General features: G+C 34.7%; 1 protein-coding gene across 3 annotated transcripts; it reads left to right on the top strand.

Moving 5' to 3' along the window:
• Window positions 1–803: 803 nt before the first annotated feature.
• On the top strand, window positions 804–20,134 carry LOC143462598 (vacuolar protein sorting-associated protein 51 homolog). 3 transcript variants are annotated; one of them, XM_076960825.1, is made up of 18 exons: window positions 804–1,086; window positions 1,327–1,477; window positions 5,398–5,475; window positions 5,774–5,932; window positions 6,371–6,628; window positions 6,742–6,805; window positions 6,900–6,958; window positions 8,981–9,047; window positions 10,023–10,183; window positions 11,802–11,962; window positions 14,107–14,282; window positions 15,224–15,368; window positions 15,743–15,808; window positions 17,048–17,222; window positions 17,735–17,932; window positions 18,956–19,083; window positions 19,218–19,404; window positions 19,574–20,134. In XM_076960825.1, coding segments are annotated over exons 1-18 (2,397 nt in total). In that variant the 5' UTR covers window positions 804–1,084; the 3' UTR covers window positions 19,736–20,134. The 3 variants fall into 3 exon arrangements, with proteins under 3 accessions (XP_076816940.1, XP_076816941.1, XP_076816939.1); XM_076960826.1 differs by lacking the exon at window positions 1,327–1,477 and having other exon boundaries at window positions 810–1,086; XM_076960824.1 differs by lacking the exons at window positions 804–1,086; window positions 1,327–1,477 and adding an exon at window positions 3,608–3,828.
• Window positions 20,135–20,252: the final 118 nt, after the last annotated feature.

Genomic DNA, 20,252 nt, shown 5'->3' on the forward strand with positions numbered 1-20,252 from the left:
GCAACATCTGCATCAACAATAATGTTTGCAAAAATACTTGTTTGTTCCAGGTTCGGTGGCCGAGCATGATTTGTGAAACCACCGGCAGCATTGATCACATGCATACTGAATAATAGATTAGCATAACTGTTTGATATGCTGTAAGTGTAAAGGAAGCCTTAGGCTAATTATATGACATTAGATTGAACAATTTCCGGCGAAAATCATTTACCTATGTAGTGCTCTGTGATGCCGTTTTCGAACAGCGTACACTGTACACAAAACTCGTCAAGGTCCTCTTTATCTATAAACAATACATGTCAAACTTCAATAGCAAACAAGAAGTAAAATAATCACTGCAAAACTAGACTGGACATCAAATTCAATATGTAATTGATTGTCTAACTCAGTGGTTCCCAAACTTTTTCAGCTTGTGGCACACTAGAAAAATTAGAAAACGCTCGCGGCACACTTACAAGAGAAGAAATGTTGCTTTAAAAAATTACCCTACTCTATCGACAATGCCATAATTGGTTTCATCGTCACATGTGCTTATTTCTCAGCTATTGAAGCAGCTAGAAAGCTTTTAAGTCGCATATGCTTGTCTGCATGCCTTATTTTAAATATTTATACAGTTCTTTTCCAAAATTCCAAAAATATTCGCGGTACACCTGAGAATCTGTGGCGGCACACAGTTTGGGAATCACTGGTCTAACTGCAAGCGCCAAAAATATTCCACACAGGAAACATGATTAGTGATAATCACATATATATCAGGGCACAGCGTCTAACGTCGTGATAAATACGTAATCGCCAATGATGTAATAACTATTATAACTATAAGCGCAGGAGATTATAAGCCTATCCATGGACGCTTTTCTCATATCCGCTATCCAAGCGTACCCCAAAATCGTTCATGGACGCTTACGCAAAAATCGTCCATTTTCAAGTATTCATTGGACGATCTCGAAACCAGTGATTAAAATTTACCCTGAAAACCGTCCATTGACGATCCGCGGATCCGTGTCCAGGACTCCAGGTGCCAGGTTTTAGCTGATGCTCTGAAGCAGGACTTCTCAAACTGTGGGTCTCGACCCCAAACAAAATGTAATTTTTGGGTCGTGAAACAAATTTAATTTTTATAGATTGCATTGTTTTTTGTTAATTTTTTATTTGCTTTACTGTTTCCATTACGCGGTTATTTTATTACTGTAGGCTATAGCAACTGTACTTCGGTGGATTGTGTGCACATGTATGGTTTTGCCAGAGACAAAAATACCACTTGAGATTTGTAATTGGACGTTTATTGTTTTAACATCATTAACGTGTAACATCATATCCCTTAAGGGCCTGCATAGAAATGTCTTTTCTAAAATGGGGTCGCAGAGCCAAAAAGTCTGAGAAGCCCAGCTCTAAAGGGGTACATAAGTCTATAGCAGTGACCAGGCGTTTTAGAAATCGGCTTAAAACCGACCCAGCAAAGGATGATACAGAGCAGGTGAATGCTTATAGGCGTACTTACTTTATGAAAATCATGCACATCATTGCATAAGACAGGAAATTGTATGAGCGTACAGTTTATTATTGGGCCTTGCTGTGGTTGGTTATAACTTAAACACAATTTTTCGAGTTACATTTGTGATAATAAAGGGATATTATAGTATACAGATCTAATATAGTGTAGAATTCTTGTTTTCGGATGTCTGCTTTGCGAAGCATTGTGTCAATGATGCATGGCATTACTTGGTGAACAATTAAATCTGTGGGTGAGAAAAGCAGACAACGACGTCATGAGACTCATATATTATTACCCGCAATAAACATTTCAAATAAACATTACAAGTACTGATTGTAGTGAAGTGGGTCAACCTCTCAAGTTCAGGTGCCATATATACCCATTTTCCATTACACATTATTTGAACTATAATACAATGCTTGTTTATTATCAAAATGGACGTTTTTATATTCTACACAGTATAGTACGTTCTACATAGTATATTCAAAGTTTAAATACAATGCACTATAAGAAATTTCTCCACAGCCATCTACTTCAGTAAAAAGAAAATAGCAAATAATAGCAATCGATCCTATAAATTCTACAGAGTGGTTATTTCATCGTAAGTAGGTAACACAGCCTATTGTTAAAGATAGGCGGTTAGGTTAGGAGAATGAGTGGATTGGTATGATGGCATGCAAAAAGTAGGTTTAATTGAAGTAAATTTTAGATTAGTAGAAAGAGTTTAGGTTACTACATTATAACGTTTAAGTTAGGTTACAAGAAACCGTGGAAAGTAGCTTTAAACGTATGATTTTTTCCAATGAAATAGTGACAGCTTAACTTCTTTTAACGCATCAGAAGTAATTTTAGTAGCTGAACATCTTTGCAAAGTCAATTTTTAACGCGCTCCTTCTTTTAGGAGCAATCTCAAGAGCGACATTCTGTTTAGGTAAACAAAGAATAAAACCACAAGCGCGCTATTTTTTAAGGGTTATTTGCTCGCTCCCCTTTTTTGTGCTACCAGCGCTGTGAACACACAAAATTGACAAAAGCGGTTGCATGAAAAAAAAATTTTTAATTTTTTGACTGCTTTAAAAATAGTATAGACACTTTCCAAGTTACGGCTTGAGTTGCAAGATTTTTTCGATCACCTATTCGGGTACTTAACAACAGAAATTGCTGACTCACTTTGATTTTTTTATTAATTACTAGTATTTTCGGCATCAGATTGTAGATTTCACTCAGCTGAGTAGCATATGATTATCACAACATAGCAATGACAAAATATCGAAAGGATATTGCCACGCAAACTCTTGTAACGCATTTCACGTCATATGCTACACTGACCATGTAATGTGATAACATATTGAGAAAAACCATTGCTTAGGATCCAGGATGCTGTAAAATAAAAACTAGTCAACATCCTTTCGATATTTTGTCATTGCTATGTTGTGATAATGATATGCTACTCAGCTGAGTGAAATCTGATGCACAGAACGGTTGCAACTTAAAAAAGAATCAAAGTAGGTTGACAATTTTCATTGACTTTTGTTAGTTGTTAATAATATTATTCATATTAATTAATCTTATTCATGACATGTTGTGTGATCAAAACAAAACTCTTCAACTTTGGATTGCATAACATTTCATAACATCTATTATATGGTACAGTTAGACGCAAGTTCTACCAGGAAAATTTACACCAGAGTGAAAATATCTTTGAATTGTTAAAAAGAGCGGTTGCTCAGCTCTGAATAGTGGACAGCTCTAGTTTGCTTTTGCCTCTTTACTTCTAGCATCTTCTCAGCTTAGGATCATATGCATACTGTAGAAAGAAGGCAAGTTTGAAATGCAAAAATTCCTCCGATTTTGACAGATTTTTTTACCTTCTTTGCTAAATGCTTCAAAAGTTGACGCTTACTGAAAAAAATTCCTTCAAACACAAAATAACTTACAGAAAAGAAAAGATGTTATAGTAGTTTTAGTTGAGATGCTGCTATATTTATGCAAATTATTGAGGATTTCACACTACTGTGCGTTGAATTGGACCTGTGTCCATTAGTTTCCCCACGTTTGTAGTTGTAGCTGTTCAGCGATTATCCCTGCTGACCAGACTTGAATATTTTTAATCTTTTTTTCATGTGTAAGTTTAGCATTTATCAGTATACTTTATAATGACTACGCCTAAAACTGAAATGGATGTAGTTGGTAACAATTCACGACAATCTCACAAAAACATGCTTAAGATGTACTATGCAACTGATTTGCCACAAGACCAAAGCAATTTTAATCCCTTGGATATTGACAGCCCCACTTTTCAGGCTGATCGTTATTTAAAGAAGCTTAAACAGGTTGGTAAATTATCTTGAAAGTATTACCTAGATGCTGCCACGGGACTTAAAGCCAATCTATGGTTGCTCGCCATATGGCAATATATATGTACCTAATTTCTTAATGGTCTTGTCTGAGTTAAGTTAAACTGGTTTGTTTCTGGATAGTTTGACAACGGAACAATACTATCTGACCTTCACGATTACTTTATCAGAAGAATACGATGTATGCGAATAAAAGACTCAACTATTGATTGCTGCACAAACATCTGTGTCTGAGAATTGCTCTCGTATTCGTAGCTATTAGCACATCATAACAATAATCTCTGCGTAACATACCAATACATCACACCACCACATCATACATCACCAATACCAATACATCACATACCAAAATCAAAGATAGCTAAATGACATTTTGGGGTAATCTTCAGCTTTTATTTCATGGTTTTGTCAATTATCGCAATTAAAGGAGTTAAGTTATGATGCCGATTGTAAAGCCACCAGCCTACCGCATAGCAGGAATCATTTATCAACCTACTATTGTATTGTTTGCACAGGAGATATTGCCTTTATTTACAATGCCATTTTCAGTACCATGCAACAGGATGCATGAGTTGTCGACGGCGAGTCTTGTGCCAAAAAAGGTGTATTGCTAGTTCCAGTGTAGAACTCGCAATGAATCCCCGGGTTTCATTTCTGTCATTGTGCGCCTGTCTTGTTGTTTTTAGTGTTATTATTAAAAGTCACGCAATGAATTTCTTGCATTTAGTGAATGACAATGAAGCTATAATCGTTATTATTACGCAACGTTAACAATTGAAAAAGTTTGAAAACTAACCAACCATTGCCTTTTACTTTACAAACCACAAAACACATACAGATACATTTATGTTATTCTGTAAAGCAACTCTTGGAATCTTACGGCCAGATCAGGTCACGTGTTATAAACTTTGATTCCTTTCCATTATCTCTTACCACTGTTTTAACATTAATTATAATTTTGAGATAAAATCGTATATACTCCACATTACAAAAATAAGTCGTTCAACTGTTTCTTAAATTAGGGAAATCCCCAATATTGTGTGAAGACCCGCACTGGAATTTAGAAAGTTTGGCGCCTATGCACATCATAGTAACACAACACGTTGTACTGTACACAGCCGGCTACTTAATGTTGCTAGAGCCCATAATGAGATAGCAATGTATGTTCACTGATTCAACGCTCGCCAAAATAGTCTCCAAAACACACATTTAGAGCAGGATAGTAATGCGGGCCTTGGTTTACTGATTTCTCACCTCTGCTATGTATACTCTCTGATTTTCGATACTTTTGTTTGCACACACTTGTTTAGATCACCTCATTTTGCACTTGAGCTCCCCTTGGGAGGAAATGCTGCGTATGAGTCTGCAAAAGTCTTCAGTTTAGCTTACAAGAATAAAGTGCCCTTGCCAATCTTTCTCTTCTGTTTACTGTTATCTATGTATTGGTTTTCATATGTTTCTAAAATTTATTGTTGATCAAGCATTTTTCTGTTGTTTGCTCGACTACATTCTCAATACATAGTTCTTATTTTTTATTGAATTTAGGAAAAAAGTTTGGCAGAGTTAATGGAGGCTGAAAATGATATGGCAAAACAAATTCGTACATTGGACAGTGACATGCAAGTAAGCATGCTTTTCTATGCTAATTTAGACTTTGATCGTATGATAAAAACGTGTGGATTACATATGGATTTGTGATTGTGTGGTTATGTCACTTTAGCACTGTCACTTGTGTAAGGAAATATTAGTATAAGGTTGAGTGAAGTTGGAATTTGATAAAATTGTTTTGTAACTTATATAATCTGCAGATTTATTCCCTGTAATTTATTCTATGATATGAATTTTGTGCTTTATAAGAAGAAATAGATAATAAAACTGTGTATCGTTTTTTGTTGTTTAATAAAACTATTTATTTGTATAGACATTGGTATATGAAAATTACAACAAATTTATCAGTGCAACTGACACCATTCGCACCATGAAGAGAGATTTTCGAGAAATGGAAAAGGAAATGGTTAAGCTCACCAGTAACATGGCAGCCATTACTCATCTAAACTCACAAATTTCTTCCACTATGCAGGTAAATTTAAAAAAATTTAGATATTCACATTTTGATTTTATGGTGGGTACAAAGTTAAATCAAAATTAATATTGTTTTTTAAAGAGTTTTAGGATTATTTATACAAGCAGCATAAAGAAAACTAGGTCACTAGGTTTTATAAAATTTTCAGTTTCCATTATACTTTGCTATTGAAAATTGATACAAACTGGTAGTTATAGGTTTAGATCTGGGGTCACCAAACTATGGCCCGCAAGATTAATTTGTCTGGCCCGCCTCACTGAATCACAAATGAGCTTATTGTGTGGCTGCCTTTTGAAAAAAGTGGGAATTTGAGTCGCGATGGCCAGTTTTCATGATTATCTGGCCCTTTGTGAAAAAAGTTTGGTGACGCCTGGTCTAGATCATGATTAGTATTTACTGACCATATGACCACAGAATTTGTCTTTAATATAATAGGGAAATCGCCAGCAAATTAACAAGCTTGTTGGAGTACACTCAGTGTTAAAGAAACTGCAATTTTTATTTGAATTACCTTCTCGTCTGAAAAAATGTCTGGCAACAAAATCATATGCTGCGGGAGTATCTTACTATTTGCGCACCAAGACTGTCCTACAGCATTACCAGCACATGGAATCATTCAGTGGAATCGAGCAGGACTGCAGTAAAATCGTTGCAGAAATTATTACAGAACTAAAAAAAACTTTTTATGATAAGGTGAAATTAAAGTAGTTTGTTGTAGGCTAAGTGTACCTATGTAAGGAACACCACACATAGCATTTTTTTGCTGCTGTGTAGATAAGATTTTAATTACGCTTGCATCTGTATAGGATTCAAGTGCACAGCAGCTGGCAGACTGTGTTGGTCTTTTGTTAAGGCTTGGTGAACCTGCAGGTAAAAAGAAACATAAACCATAGACTATCAGTGAGTTGCTTTGTGCTATTTTCCTAGAGTCTGAAATTTTGTGTTTTTTAAAATTATGTTTCAGATCTATTATGTGAAGACTATTTAGAACATGCAAAACACAAACTAGATGAAGATTTGCAAGTGAGTGTTTTGAAGTCAAATTGAAATAACTTATAAATACAAAATTGTAAAAAAACAAGTCTTTTAGGTTTGTACTATTTTAATCATTTAACAAATTAGTTGGGATGTGCCGCTACGAAGCTGAATATATATATTCGGTGAATAATGACAAATTAGCAGTATTCGTGTTCATATGAATAATTTGCACTATTTGTCTACAAATACGATTTATGAATGATTATAACGTTACTGCTTCAACAAGGGAAGTTTTCACATCGATCTAAGCCTAAATTTTGTTAATTGATCCATAGTTTTTTTTTGCTTTAAATCAGAGAAAAATGTGTTGTTGTTTTTATTACACACTTTTGTTGTTGTAGTATGTACGATTGCAGTAAAGTGAATTCGCTTCAAGAGTTTACAGTTCTTTCCGCTGCATGACCATCCTAATTTATTTACAGTATGTTCTGTTGAGTCAATATACTGCTAATACCAAATCTAATTTAATTTTGGCAGGCAGAACCGTATTAACCTCAATGGTATTACAAAAGCAGAATACGATGGCATCTCAAAAGTTAATTATAACTCGAGCTTGAGCTTGCTTCTTCAGCTGTGTAAATAAGAGGCTTTGGTCGTACCACTCGTACTCGTACCCTTTTTTAACAATAAAAAATCCAATGAATTTTATTTCATTTAAGAAACTCAAGTCCATTCGTTCTACCCTGATAACAGAAAAGCACTTGGCCATGTGATGTGCCTATAGGGTCTATGTGAGGCACATGACTACTTTTCAACTAAATAAAACATATTACTATGATATGATACATGCTGCCTTGCTTACTGTTGTTTTTTATTTCGTTTTTTTTATGGACAGTGTTCTCCAAAAACAATTCTAGCATCATTGAGCAAGCTGTGACAAGCCGGTTTGCTCGTAATAATGTGGAATATTAGACTTAATTACATTACCAATTACGTAACTTTACGTCGGGTTTGATGCAACACTTGCAACTATTTTAAATTTCTTATTTTACCAAATTTGCATTGTCAGGTTAATTATTTTTTATTTAGAAATTATTTTACAAAATGTTTAGTATCGCCAAACTACTAGCTGACAAACAGGCTTTCTATCAGAGGTGAATTTTTGTTAATAGTGTTCTTTCCTATAAGATCAACTTGTTTTTGGACTTGCGCCTCACCGTCAACCATTGGCTTGCTTCCAAAAAACAATTCCAACCCTAGTAATGTTTTATTTAGCAAAAATTAGTTGCAATTTGGAAGCTTGCACAAAGCTTCGGCTAAGTGCAAAGCAATTTGTATGCCCGTTTGTAAATGGGGAAAGCCTTTGATAAATTTCCTTGCTTACCTCTAAAACAAATGTTTTTAAAGGTAAGCGAGGCAGGCGCAGTTGCCTGTTTTCCACTACGCTATCAAAAGGATATGAAAAATGCCCCAATGAAACAAAGGGGTGCTGTTGAAAAGTTTGAAATCCCTGTCTAAGACAGAAAGATATCTGTTTTGGATATCTCCATCTGCATGCATACATGAATTGAACATTGGAATGTGGAAATATGCCATTGCTTATAAAATGCAACAAATCCGTTGACCTACGTTCAGTGATCTAGGTAATTTGCTTATTCCTGATATAGAAATAGCCGACGCTGAGAAGTTTTTTAGATGCACTTTTATTCCTGAAATAGAAGCTTCTAATACTAAACTGCAGAAAGTTTATCTTGCTTTGTTGTGAATGAAAAGTGCTCAGTGTGAGCAGTGCAAAAAGCCTTGAAACTGGTCATGCAATATTTATGTTTGGAATCATAGTTACTAAGTTTGACTTATCATTTTGAAAAAATGTGTACCAGTAGTCTTGAGCAGTTATTCAGAAGTAGTAAAAACAAAAACTTTATTGTTTGCCTGTTGAACACTATCATGTATTATAGTTGGCAGTGAGAATATTATGAATTCCATTGATAGGCTGCTTCATTAACTAATGCTTTTTAAAGCTGGATTGTCATTTAATTATTAGCATCAATTTTCTGCATTTTGTAGGAACTGGAATCTTACTTAAAAGTTGATAAAGCAACTGTTGATAAAAGCGCAAATGCAAGCAGTGATGGTATGTATAATGTACTGAATATATTTTGAATGGAATATGTTGTGTATACAGTAGACAAGCTCAGACTTAAGGATAGGCAATTCAGAAAAATTTTCAGATTCAAATAGTTAAACCGCTTCCAGAATTTTGAATACTTTTCTAAATTCTTTTATTCCTTAATGCCACAGCCACAGCCACAGCATGAAGACAACCTTATGAGATGTCGATAAAAAAATGTTCCCTCTTGAAATATTTTTGTTTCCCAGGCATCTTCAAACAAAACTTGTTAGCTTGTAAACTCTCTTAACTAGGGTTAGAGGTAAGGAAGCTCTTCACTATGGAGAGTCCTATGGGTGGTTGTATATTTTGGAAGGCCGGTAAAAATTCTGTGAAAAGCACTTAAAAACAAAGGTTTATCATTGTAAACCCTCATCTATAGCAAAAATATTGGGCCATAAAATGGGAGGGGCTTATATACCAGACCTAATACCTGCTCAAAAGTATTTTATATCTCAATAGCTGAACTACTCTAATACCATCTGTGCGATAAATAATGCCCTTATCCTGAAAGCAACAAAATTATATGCGAATTAATTAACTCAGTCCGATGTGTCGTTGAAAATCATGGACCATCAACGTTGCTTTTGGCAGACGTTTGACACCAATTATTTACATTGTAGCATTTGTAATCTGTTTATGATTCGGATTGGCTCGTCATGAATACTGATGAAAGGTACTGCGACGACATCAATTGTGGTTTGACTGAATCCCTTCTGAATAGATTAAGAATGTAATAGTTAACTTTTTGACATTTTGATGTGTCTCGTTTGGTGGGTTTTGACCTGAGTAAATGTTTATTTTAATATGCGCAATGCCTTTGTGAATGTGGATAAAATTTCCTCACCCAAAGCATCTCAACTACTTGTTTTGGCTATAAAGCTTCACCTTCCGCTAAAGACTTCAGTTTGTTTATTATTATGTTAATTTTTATTTCAGGTGGATTATATATAGACGTACTTGAATTTATTGATCGTGGAAGCAATGGATTTTTAAGTAATCTTTCATTAACCATCACTGCATATGAAAATTTGTTCATAAAACAGATCGAAATTACTGCCATGTCCTCTGCAATGGTTGGTCAAATGACACCACTATTTGTAAGTAAATTTACTTTACTTCTATATATGTTTCAACACTCTAAAGAATACAATGTCTGACAAAAAAGCAAGAAGAACCGAATGTAGCAATACGAGTGTAACGAATCAATAGCAACAAGGTTAAATTTTGTTGATTTTGTATTATTACTGCTCCTGTGTTTCATTAATTTATTACTGCCACTTACACATTAACAATTGCTATAAATCCTCACCCAGTGCTGTCTATACAAAGACAACTTTTTTCCAATAACTAGGCTAGGGTGGCTAGGCTTGTGTGTCAAGGTATAACATCAAACGTTACTTTTTCATGGTTTTTAATGCAAAACGTTGATGGGCACAAGATGTACTAAGTAAGTGTAGTATTTGAAATATACAACAAGTCCCATAGACTGTTTCTAAGTTACGGTCTGAGTGGCAAGATTTTTTTATACTTAACAATTGAAATTTACGACCCACTTACCCATGATTTTTTTAATCAGGCGAGTAGCATTATGACAATTTCCACGTAATTTCTGGCTTCTTGGGTTTGCAAAAAATCTGTTTTGATTGCGCTTGCTTTATAGTGCGCTTGATACTCACTCCATTGGAAAGTTCAAAAAAGGCTGCGTCATTTACTTTGGGGTAAAGTAGAAAGGAATTACACAATTACGTTAGCAATGCATCACAAATTACAATTATGAATTATTCTTATCCACCATAACCAAGCACAGTAGCATATCACATCAAAATTGTAGTCAATAAATGTACACTGTACAGTATCTATGTATTCATCATGCTGAAATATAACGGTTATTTAGAATAATTTAATTATTATACCTTTTAATTCGTTTTGTGTTTTTGGCTTACTTTACTTAGTATGTGATGTTATAATAATTAATAAGAAACTAATATGGGTATACGGAAATGGGATAGAACCTAGGCTGATTTTAAAATGACAAAAGACGATATCCTACTCAGAGGGTTGCTCTAGCATTATACAGTAAATGTAGCTATCGCAGTATGACTCAGGACCTGCCATTAATTTTCTACGCTTCAAAGTGTGTAAAATGTCAACCCATACTAAGCTGATTATTTAAATTAACTCAGTGTGACAAAAATAGGCAATATCATAAAATATTACTGTATACTGATTATTTTTGATAAAACGTTCTTATTACAGTATACCAAAGCATGGTTTTTATTAAAATATTGAGGTAAAAAAGTGTATGTATTAGTTTGAAATCAAACTTTAGAATAGAAAGAACCGGTTAGGTAGGCTAACTTAAGGTCATGCCTTTCTATTGATAATTACTGTAAACCCCAAAATTTATTTAGATGTCAGTACACAAAAATGTATATACAGTGAGATCCTGTCCGAATCTGAACTTGTTCCTAGTGCTTTGTGTCAGATAAATGAAGTTTTTGATGTAACTTGATGGGATACAATACATTGAAATAGATACTGAAGAAAATAATGTCATAATTAATTTATGTAATTTTTGACCGATGGTGAGAATTTCAGATTTTAAAGTATCCAGAATAATAATAATTAATAACCTTCTGTACATATATTTTTGCTCCTGAAAGCTTGTTTACTTTGTTAAAAATTTCATTTAATTACATTTATTTTTTCTGACAGATTTCAGATGAGGTAAGCAAGGTTGCTAGCATGAAGCTCGCAAAGTTTGTTGAAGATTTACTACAAGTTTACTTTACATTGGTGGAAAATCGGCTGGTTCTAGAAAAGCGGTCGCGTGATAATGCTTTGGTGGTTCGTGCTTTGGATAGATTTTATAGAAGGTGAATGTTTAGTGACTGGAAAAGAAACTAGGAAAGTTGACATTGTTTAAATAAATGTCAGTTAGTCTAGCGCAGGACTGGCCAACCCGCGGCTCTTTGCCTGGTATTATGCGGCTCTTTCGTTCATATTGAACCTTCGAAAGAGAGCACATTTTACCCATTTTAGGCAGATAAACAGAAAAGTAATCTCTACTGGCTAATGTTCAATTGATATTTGCTAAATAATGACTGATTACATCAGATTTCGACCCAGAATAAAGATGATGCAACTGAAACAATATTTCTCGCACTATTATGACGTAATAAGAAAAAACGTCATAAATGATATTGTGTATGATGTGGCTCTTTGCGGTTAAAACAGTATAGAATGAGGCTCTTAGTCTCTGACTGGTTGGCCACCCCTGGTCTAGCGGTACTTATTTTGCTACAGATCTGCAATCACACTTTAAATACTTGCTTCCATGCCAGAACAATTTTGTTTCAAACTAACATCCACAGCTGCTTTGACCATACAGTTTTTCTTTTCTCCCATTCCAGCAGAGAAAACTTTAGTCAACAATACTGGTACTTCAGTATTTTTCAATGCATGGGAAATCCAAACATATCCATAATTCAGCAGCTACATATGTCAAATACTCAAGATTTTGGATGATCCCATGAGTGAAATTTTTTTATTTAGAACCAAATCATGCTATCGGCAATGTCATGCTTTTTTGGTCTATTTCATCGTGATTCTATGTTGTCCTTGATTAGGATTAAATGAGTAGGAAGGATTAGTGAAAACTATTGTATTTGTGTGTATTTATTAAAATATTTTATTCATTTATTCTTCTGAATAGAAATCAGCATTAGTAAGTAACTTCACTTAATGACCTATAACAATTTAAAAGTTGTGAAAATTAAGTTCCTAAAGTGAGGGGCAAATCCAAAAACAAGCCTTACATCAAAGAATACTTGTCAGTAAACATACTGGTGAAAGGATGTTTAATAATATGTAGTGGTTAAGCACTTACTGCCAAAATTGTATCGCAAATTTGACCTCCAGTTAAATGATGATGAGGAGAGCGGTCCATTATGCCTTCACATTGTGAAAACAACATGCTTGAAGACCGGGGTTTTATATTAGGTATGATAGGCTATCTAACGCACTTTGGATTGAATACCTTCTCCATAAGAAATAATTGCCATCAGTGGCAGGTAATACGTTTCTTTTCAGCATGGGAATGTCACAAACCACAGTACCTCAACTGATAAAGCATTCTTGTTTTTACCGCAGTTACCTGTACCAGTCTTGGCTACAGGCAGCAGCCAAGACTGTACCATATTGTAGGGAAGAATCTACATTAACCGGTACAAATACCCCAACGGTAAACTAGTTTAGGCTTACTTAACGCAAAATATTTTTGTTATACATTTAAGTACACTTTTATTGTACCTATTACTATTTACTTGTTGACCACACAAAACTTTCTATTCATACTGGAAAGTGGAAACCTGAGTTACCCTTACTGTTTCTGTTAATGTGCCATAATAAAAACCGCCATCTTCGTCATAATTAAGAAATAAATATGCGTTTTTTGCCACTTATGGCAATAAATGCTTAACCACTACATATTAGTACAAATGTTTTTCCAGTATGTTTACTGACAACTACTCTTTGATTTAAAGTGTGGGGCAAGTCCAAGAACAAGTTGGCCTTAAATCAAAGAGTATTTGTCAGTAAATATACTGTTGAAGGGATTTTTACTAATGTGTAGCGGTTAGCTGGGCTACCACTACTACCATATTTAATACATACTCCAGTCATCGAGCGTTGTTTTTACATTGCGATGTCATAATGACCGCCCTCTTCCTCATAATAGGAGGCTAAATTTGCAATACAATTTTAGTAATAACTGCTTAACCATTACCTATATAATAACTCCACCCATTACATACTTATTAGTAAAAATCGTTTCACTGATATATTTGCAAGCAGCTACTCTTTGTTTTAAGGCCAACCTGTTTTTGGACTTGCCCCTCACTTTAAAACATCTTTATATGCAAAGTTAACTTTAGGTAATGCAGACTGTATTTTTGAGCATTTGCAGACTAATGCATAGGACTCATATTTTGGTTTGTAAATTAAGTTCTTTAAATTACAGGTTACAAGCAACGTCCAATATTCTAGCAGATTCTGACATAATGGTCCATGGAGAAGGAATTATTGTCAGAATGATAAAAGCCCGTTGCGAGCACTATAGATTTGCTTTGAAAGATTTCTTTACTGACTGTTTGACAGATATTCGTCACACAATTTCAGCTCCAAATACTGTTTCAGGTGCTTCATCATAATTACTAAATTTGTAGAATTTCACAGCCATGATTTTATTTATTTTTTAATTGAGTGTGTGCTTCTGTCTGCATACTACATTTGAGCTTTTGTTAGGCACAAGATATTTACTTTCACAAGTTTTCTCCATGCAGTGTAAGTTCAATATTACCATTTTTCAGTAACCTGTATTAGTTTCTACTGCCTGGCAATATTATGTAAATTATACGTGTCTTATTATCAAAGTTCTTGTAGCGAAAATCATCTGTCTTATGCAGAGAAATGACTTATCCCATGTTTACAAATTTTCAGCTAATAAATAATTTTATAATTTTCCATGTGTAGAAGAGCTTCTATATTACCCCCCCCCCCCCCCCCCCCGGATACCTTCACTTGCTTGCAGTAAAGCTTAAGGAGGCGTATGGGTTTCACAAAAGGGTCAATTTCTGTTTATGTCTATATGTAGTAAAATCATTAAAAATGCAATTACTCGAAAATTGCTCTATAAGGATCGCTGAAGTTTTGCATGTGAACTAGGCTTGCCTGATACTATCTCATACTGGAATATGGCAAAAATAACATATCTCTATATCCCGTTACATAGGCCCAAAATCAAAAGTGGATGTTTGGGCCTAAAAACGGGCATTTCCCACTTTTTCATACCAATTTCTATCCAATTTTTCCATGCAACCTGGAACTTTAAAATGCGCCAACTGCTAGGGGAGCCTTCTCATTGGTCTAAACAGGTTTTTAAAATCCTACATAAAAGTCTAACAAAATCAGAAAAATGTTATTTTTTTGAGTCATATGCCTCCGTAAGTGGAACCTGGTATGAAGTCTTCTTGCTTGCGAATATGTTCTTCAAGGAATGAAAATGTTCAAAGATTTTAATTATTTGTTACAGATTTGCAACCTCAAACAGGGTTAATTTTTCAACTGCTCTATTTTAGGTAAATCATCTCCCGCCAGTTTAAATCTGCTTGATCTTGTAAACTCTACTGCTTCCGCTCTCCTTAACCAAGTTAAATCAGTACTCGCAGATGTTCAATTGTTTACTGTGAGAGATATCAATTTTGCTTCTTTACCTTACTTCAGGTACGCATTTTACTACCAGGTACTCATCTTCATGGTTTTACCATGGCTAGGTTTTATTTATTGTTGTATCTGGCGATTCATTTGAGAAGTTTTTATAACACTTTCATTTATTGCTAACATTGAATATTATGACTGATTGTTTATTGTTTACATTGAATAAATTGATTATAGAATGTATGTTTTGCTTTTTATCAATTTTAACACATATACGTACAAACATTTTAACTTAAGTTTCACTATAAAAATGAAACCTAATGGTTTGGCAAATTATTGTTAGTTACCAGTATACAGCAATTTTGCTATAAGACATTTACATTAAATGTGATGTCAGTTTGTTATCAGTGCTATGTTTCAAAGTGCTTTTAAATATTTAGGAAGGAATTTCCTTGTGAGGACGTGAGGGAAGGAATTATTGTCCATTTTGTTCACTACATTAGCGAGTAAGAGGATTTATTTATATCTGCGTTGATAACTTTAGGACTCCAATGAGCTTCAAAAACTTAGAAGCCACCTAGATGTTGTATGCCTTATCAGGAGGTTTTCAAGACATCACCCCTGTAGAGTAGTATCAGAAAGTCGTGATTAATTTGATTAAAAACCTTAAATTATTATCTGACTAATTTACATTATCCTTATAATGACTTGTTCCTTACTGGAGGCTTGATTACATTTACACAAGCTTGCTCATACACCTTAGGTAATACCACACAATAGCAATCATAAGATTAAAACAATGTGTTGAACATTTTATACCTTGTATTTTTCACAAATTGCAACTACTCAAAACTTAAAGAGATCGATACACCAAATCAACACATAACAATTTAGTCATAGAGAAGAATGAAAAACGTCAAATTGAGATTGTTTTGCTATTTTATACCCATCGATTTATTACATAATTAACCAGGCTTTTTTATAACTTTGTTCTAGAGTATTCCACTATGATACAGTATGTGCTAAAATCTTCACGATTCGTTAAAACTTATGATTGACTGACTTTAATCGCACCGTTATTGTCAAAGCCTAATTATTACTCTAACGGCACATCCATGAATTGCCTAATTGGAAAAGGCTTGAACTGGTAAAAATACGATCCTAATCTACTTTGCTAATTTCGCTAAACCAAAGCGCCAAGGTAATCATTTTTAAACTTGTCACCTTGTTGGTGAATATAGCAATTTATCTGCTATTCCCTAATATCAAATTACTAATATAGGCTAATTCTCGTAATCATTCCACTGCGTTTGCAGTTAATCATACCAACGAAAACTTCCGGTTTCCTATTGATTTCTTACTTTCCACTAAATACACAATGATTCGGTGTCTTGATAATAACAAGAATGGTCGGTATTCATGCAAAATATTTGGATTCGCGTTTGATTCGGCATATCCCTATAGTTCTGATCACTCGGTGTTGACAAGGAGTAACTTACATTTCAATCTAAACTCGTAGGCTCAGCACTATTGCCACAACGTTCGCTTATTATATGCTGAAATGCAACATGTACAGCACCTCATATGCGACAGTCAAAGCCATTATGGAATCAGAATTCAGATGTGAAACGAAAATAAATAGTCTGCAGATTGTTGACTTGAAGACACATAAATTGACCTGAAACTATGTGTTTAAATCTTTATTATCATTATAATAGCTTATGTTTTGTTGTTTTTCTTTGTAGAACGTTGCGTAGCTTCTGTGATGTGTCCAGCGCTGCCAGGCTAGTAGCTTCGCCTCCCACTGTGTTACTACTATTATCAAAATTGTGCCGCGATTTTGAGCAGTCGACGATCGCTTATTTATTAACGCTCACTGACGAACAATTCCTGATATCCAGCAAAGACCGTATGACCGATGTAAGTCGCAGTTTAAAGTCCTGCTAAAGCATGACCGTGCAAAGGTAGTGGTATTTCAACACATTAGGTGTTGAAATACCACTACCTTTGAAATACCAATACCACTACCTACCACTACCCATTTCAACACAGTAGGTAGTGTTGAAATGGTTACATTGCTAAAAGAAATACAATCGCCTGGTAAATACATGTTTTGTGTTGTTAGGCTCACTTTTGAATGAAGCCCTTGTATACAGTTTACAGTAGTATTTACACGTATTCCTTTGAACAATGCTTTGACGAAAGAAAGAAGTATGTCCGAAACTAGTTAACCTTACACAATCATGTGTTTACCTGCAATTGCAATGCTTTTAGCAAACTCGTGGTAAATCTCAATATTGATATTAAGATTGTGATAGTAAGTTACAATAGATCGCCAAAATATCTTGCACTAGTTGTATTGTGCTAATTAACTTTTTAGTAAGAGAGTGTATCAACAAATCAAAATAACTTAAAAATCCTCCTGGTTTCAGATTACCAGTCTTACTGCTGAAATTGGTGAGACTGCGCAAAAACTGCTTGAAGGTTACGTGCAAAGCAGTGGAGTGTCCGTTTCTCGCATGATACGAACCAGTATCGAAGCTCGTGATTGGTTGAAATGCGTCGAACCTCGGCAGGTCCGTGCAGTTATGCGAAGAGTTGTCGAAGAAATAACACAAACCGACCAGCAGGTATTGATTGCATGGTGTCAATGTTGCATAAAATGGAACAAGCAGTGTGTATGTAACACTGGTTTTATTAATAGTCCTTTTAATTACAGCCTTTTTCTCATAAACACCATTGGGCTGCAATATTATAAAATGCTTGCGCTATCTTATACAGCATTAATAATATTGTTTTAAATTGGAAACGAAACGTATGCTACCATTTTTTCAGATATTTTGTCTATTTTATTCTTAAATTTAAATTAATGTGTGAGTGAAAATTTTACGGAGTTTTTGTGTCACACTTAAAAAGAATTAAACTTATTGCCAAGCACATAGCGTTGCCGTTGTTGAGCAGGTAATGTGATTATATATCGACGAAATAAACTTTGACGATTTTGACACCAGACTTTCGACGCAAAAAGCTTCAAAAAGTATTTTTCTTGTTTTACAAACAGCAAAATTTTGGGTGGTAGAAGTAAAGTCAATTTATTGGAGAACATCGGGCTTGTTTCACCTGACAGTAAAGTTAGCGATCGTATTTAGAATTGCATTGACGGGAGGGTGCAAAAACGTTTGAAGGCTGGTTCTAAAATGTATCTCGCCCAAAATGCGCGAGGCGCAAAAACTCTTTTTACGACTAAAAAACTACTTAAAACGCTGTTAAATGAAATGTAGTCTCCAATATTCGTACAGCTTTTGGCAATTAAGGGCATACAGTTTTTATGCAAAACTATCTTGTGACTCTGTGACTCGCCTGTTATGTGTTTTGCTTGGACCAGTCAAGTTTGCTATGCGATGAACGAAAAGGAATAATAATTAATAAGCAAAAACGCCACAAAATCGAAGGTTAAAATTTTTAGTTCGAATGATTGGTTGCCTTACGTATAACAAAGTATAGCGAAAAATTTAATACAATTATAACCTAACACATTAAGCTTACTTCGTTTAGAGTTTTGGTTGCTAGTTATCGATGTAGAGCGCTGTTCAACCAGTATTACGATATTACTGCAAATGCGTAGCAACTAGCAATAACAATCGTTGTTACAGGTTGGGTCTTTGTATGAAGAAGGAACTAGAAAAGCAAGAAGCAGCGACAGCAGCAAACGGACTCAGACGTACCAAACGTCGGTTTCTAGACAACGAGAAAGAGGTCATTGGGGTGTATATGCACCCAGGTATGCGGAAATTAAATCTTAACTTATTTTTTGCAGCACTAATATAACCGTTAATGAAAACATATATAGTATTATTAAGCATCTTTGTTGTTTTTGTAAGTGCTGTAAATGTCTTCGACCTGTTTGTATTTTAGCTCAAACATGGACAACAGCCTTTTGAGCAATATCCACAAACTTTTCTCTGAACGAGTTGATGTATTTGGCCCGGTAGAATTCTCCCGCACTTCTGTTCTTACCGGAGTTATTAAGATATCGTTAAAAACACTGTTAGAATGCGTTCGAATGAAAACTTTCGGAAAGTTTGGTTTACAACAACTGCAGGTGACCGAATTGTTGATTACTTGGTTGTGATTGGATGACACCAATTTTTCTCCTCAGCATTTCAGTTGTGCTACCAATAAAGTTTATAAAATAGAAGAAACAAATGAATGTTAACATTACACATTTAATTTAGTGGTAGTTTGCGTGTAATAATTCTGTTGCTAACTAGGTTGATTGCCAGTATTTGCAACTTTACTTGTGGAGATTTGTATCGGACGAAAACATCGTCCACACTATCATAGACGAAGTCATATCAAGTTGCTTGCACCGCTGCATCGAACCAGCAGCCATGGAACCAAGCGTGATTGATGTTATTTGCGAAAGAGGCTGAATAGTATTTGCTAGGAGCACTTTGGTTAAGATCCGCAATACCGCAATAATATGACGTGCAACTTCGCAAATGAAAATTTTCCACAATTGTATTTAATTTCGAAAAAAGCACTTATTTGTATGTATGAATAAGCAATATTTATTGCATTAACCGGCTTTCGGGTTATGGTGCGCATTTTAATTGACATGGCCACATGTGGTATTATTTGTCAAATGTAATAAAATGCCATGAATGGCAGGAATGGTTGTTTACTGCAGTTTTTGTTCCGTGCTGCAGCTTCACATCTGTGTTGTCTTCTTACCTTCACGTTAACACTGCAAGTTGAAGCAGGTAAAACTATAATTTAGTACCGTAATTTGTTTTTTATTTCCTATTTCTACATTACATGGAATTATTTGAGCGGTTGTTTGGTGCGATTTTGTTATGATTCTAACCTTCGCGGTATCAAAATCAAGGTTAGCGATAGGCCGCATCCACAGATAGGGACTTGTTTGAATTCGGAAATTATTAAAACTGT

The sequence above is a fragment of the Clavelina lepadiformis genome, chromosome 6 (genome assembly GCF_947623445.1).
Source record: "Clavelina lepadiformis chromosome 6, kaClaLepa1.1, whole genome shotgun sequence".
In the NCBI taxonomy this organism is placed as follows: Eukaryota; Metazoa; Chordata; class Ascidiacea; order Aplousobranchia; family Clavelinidae; genus Clavelina; species Clavelina lepadiformis.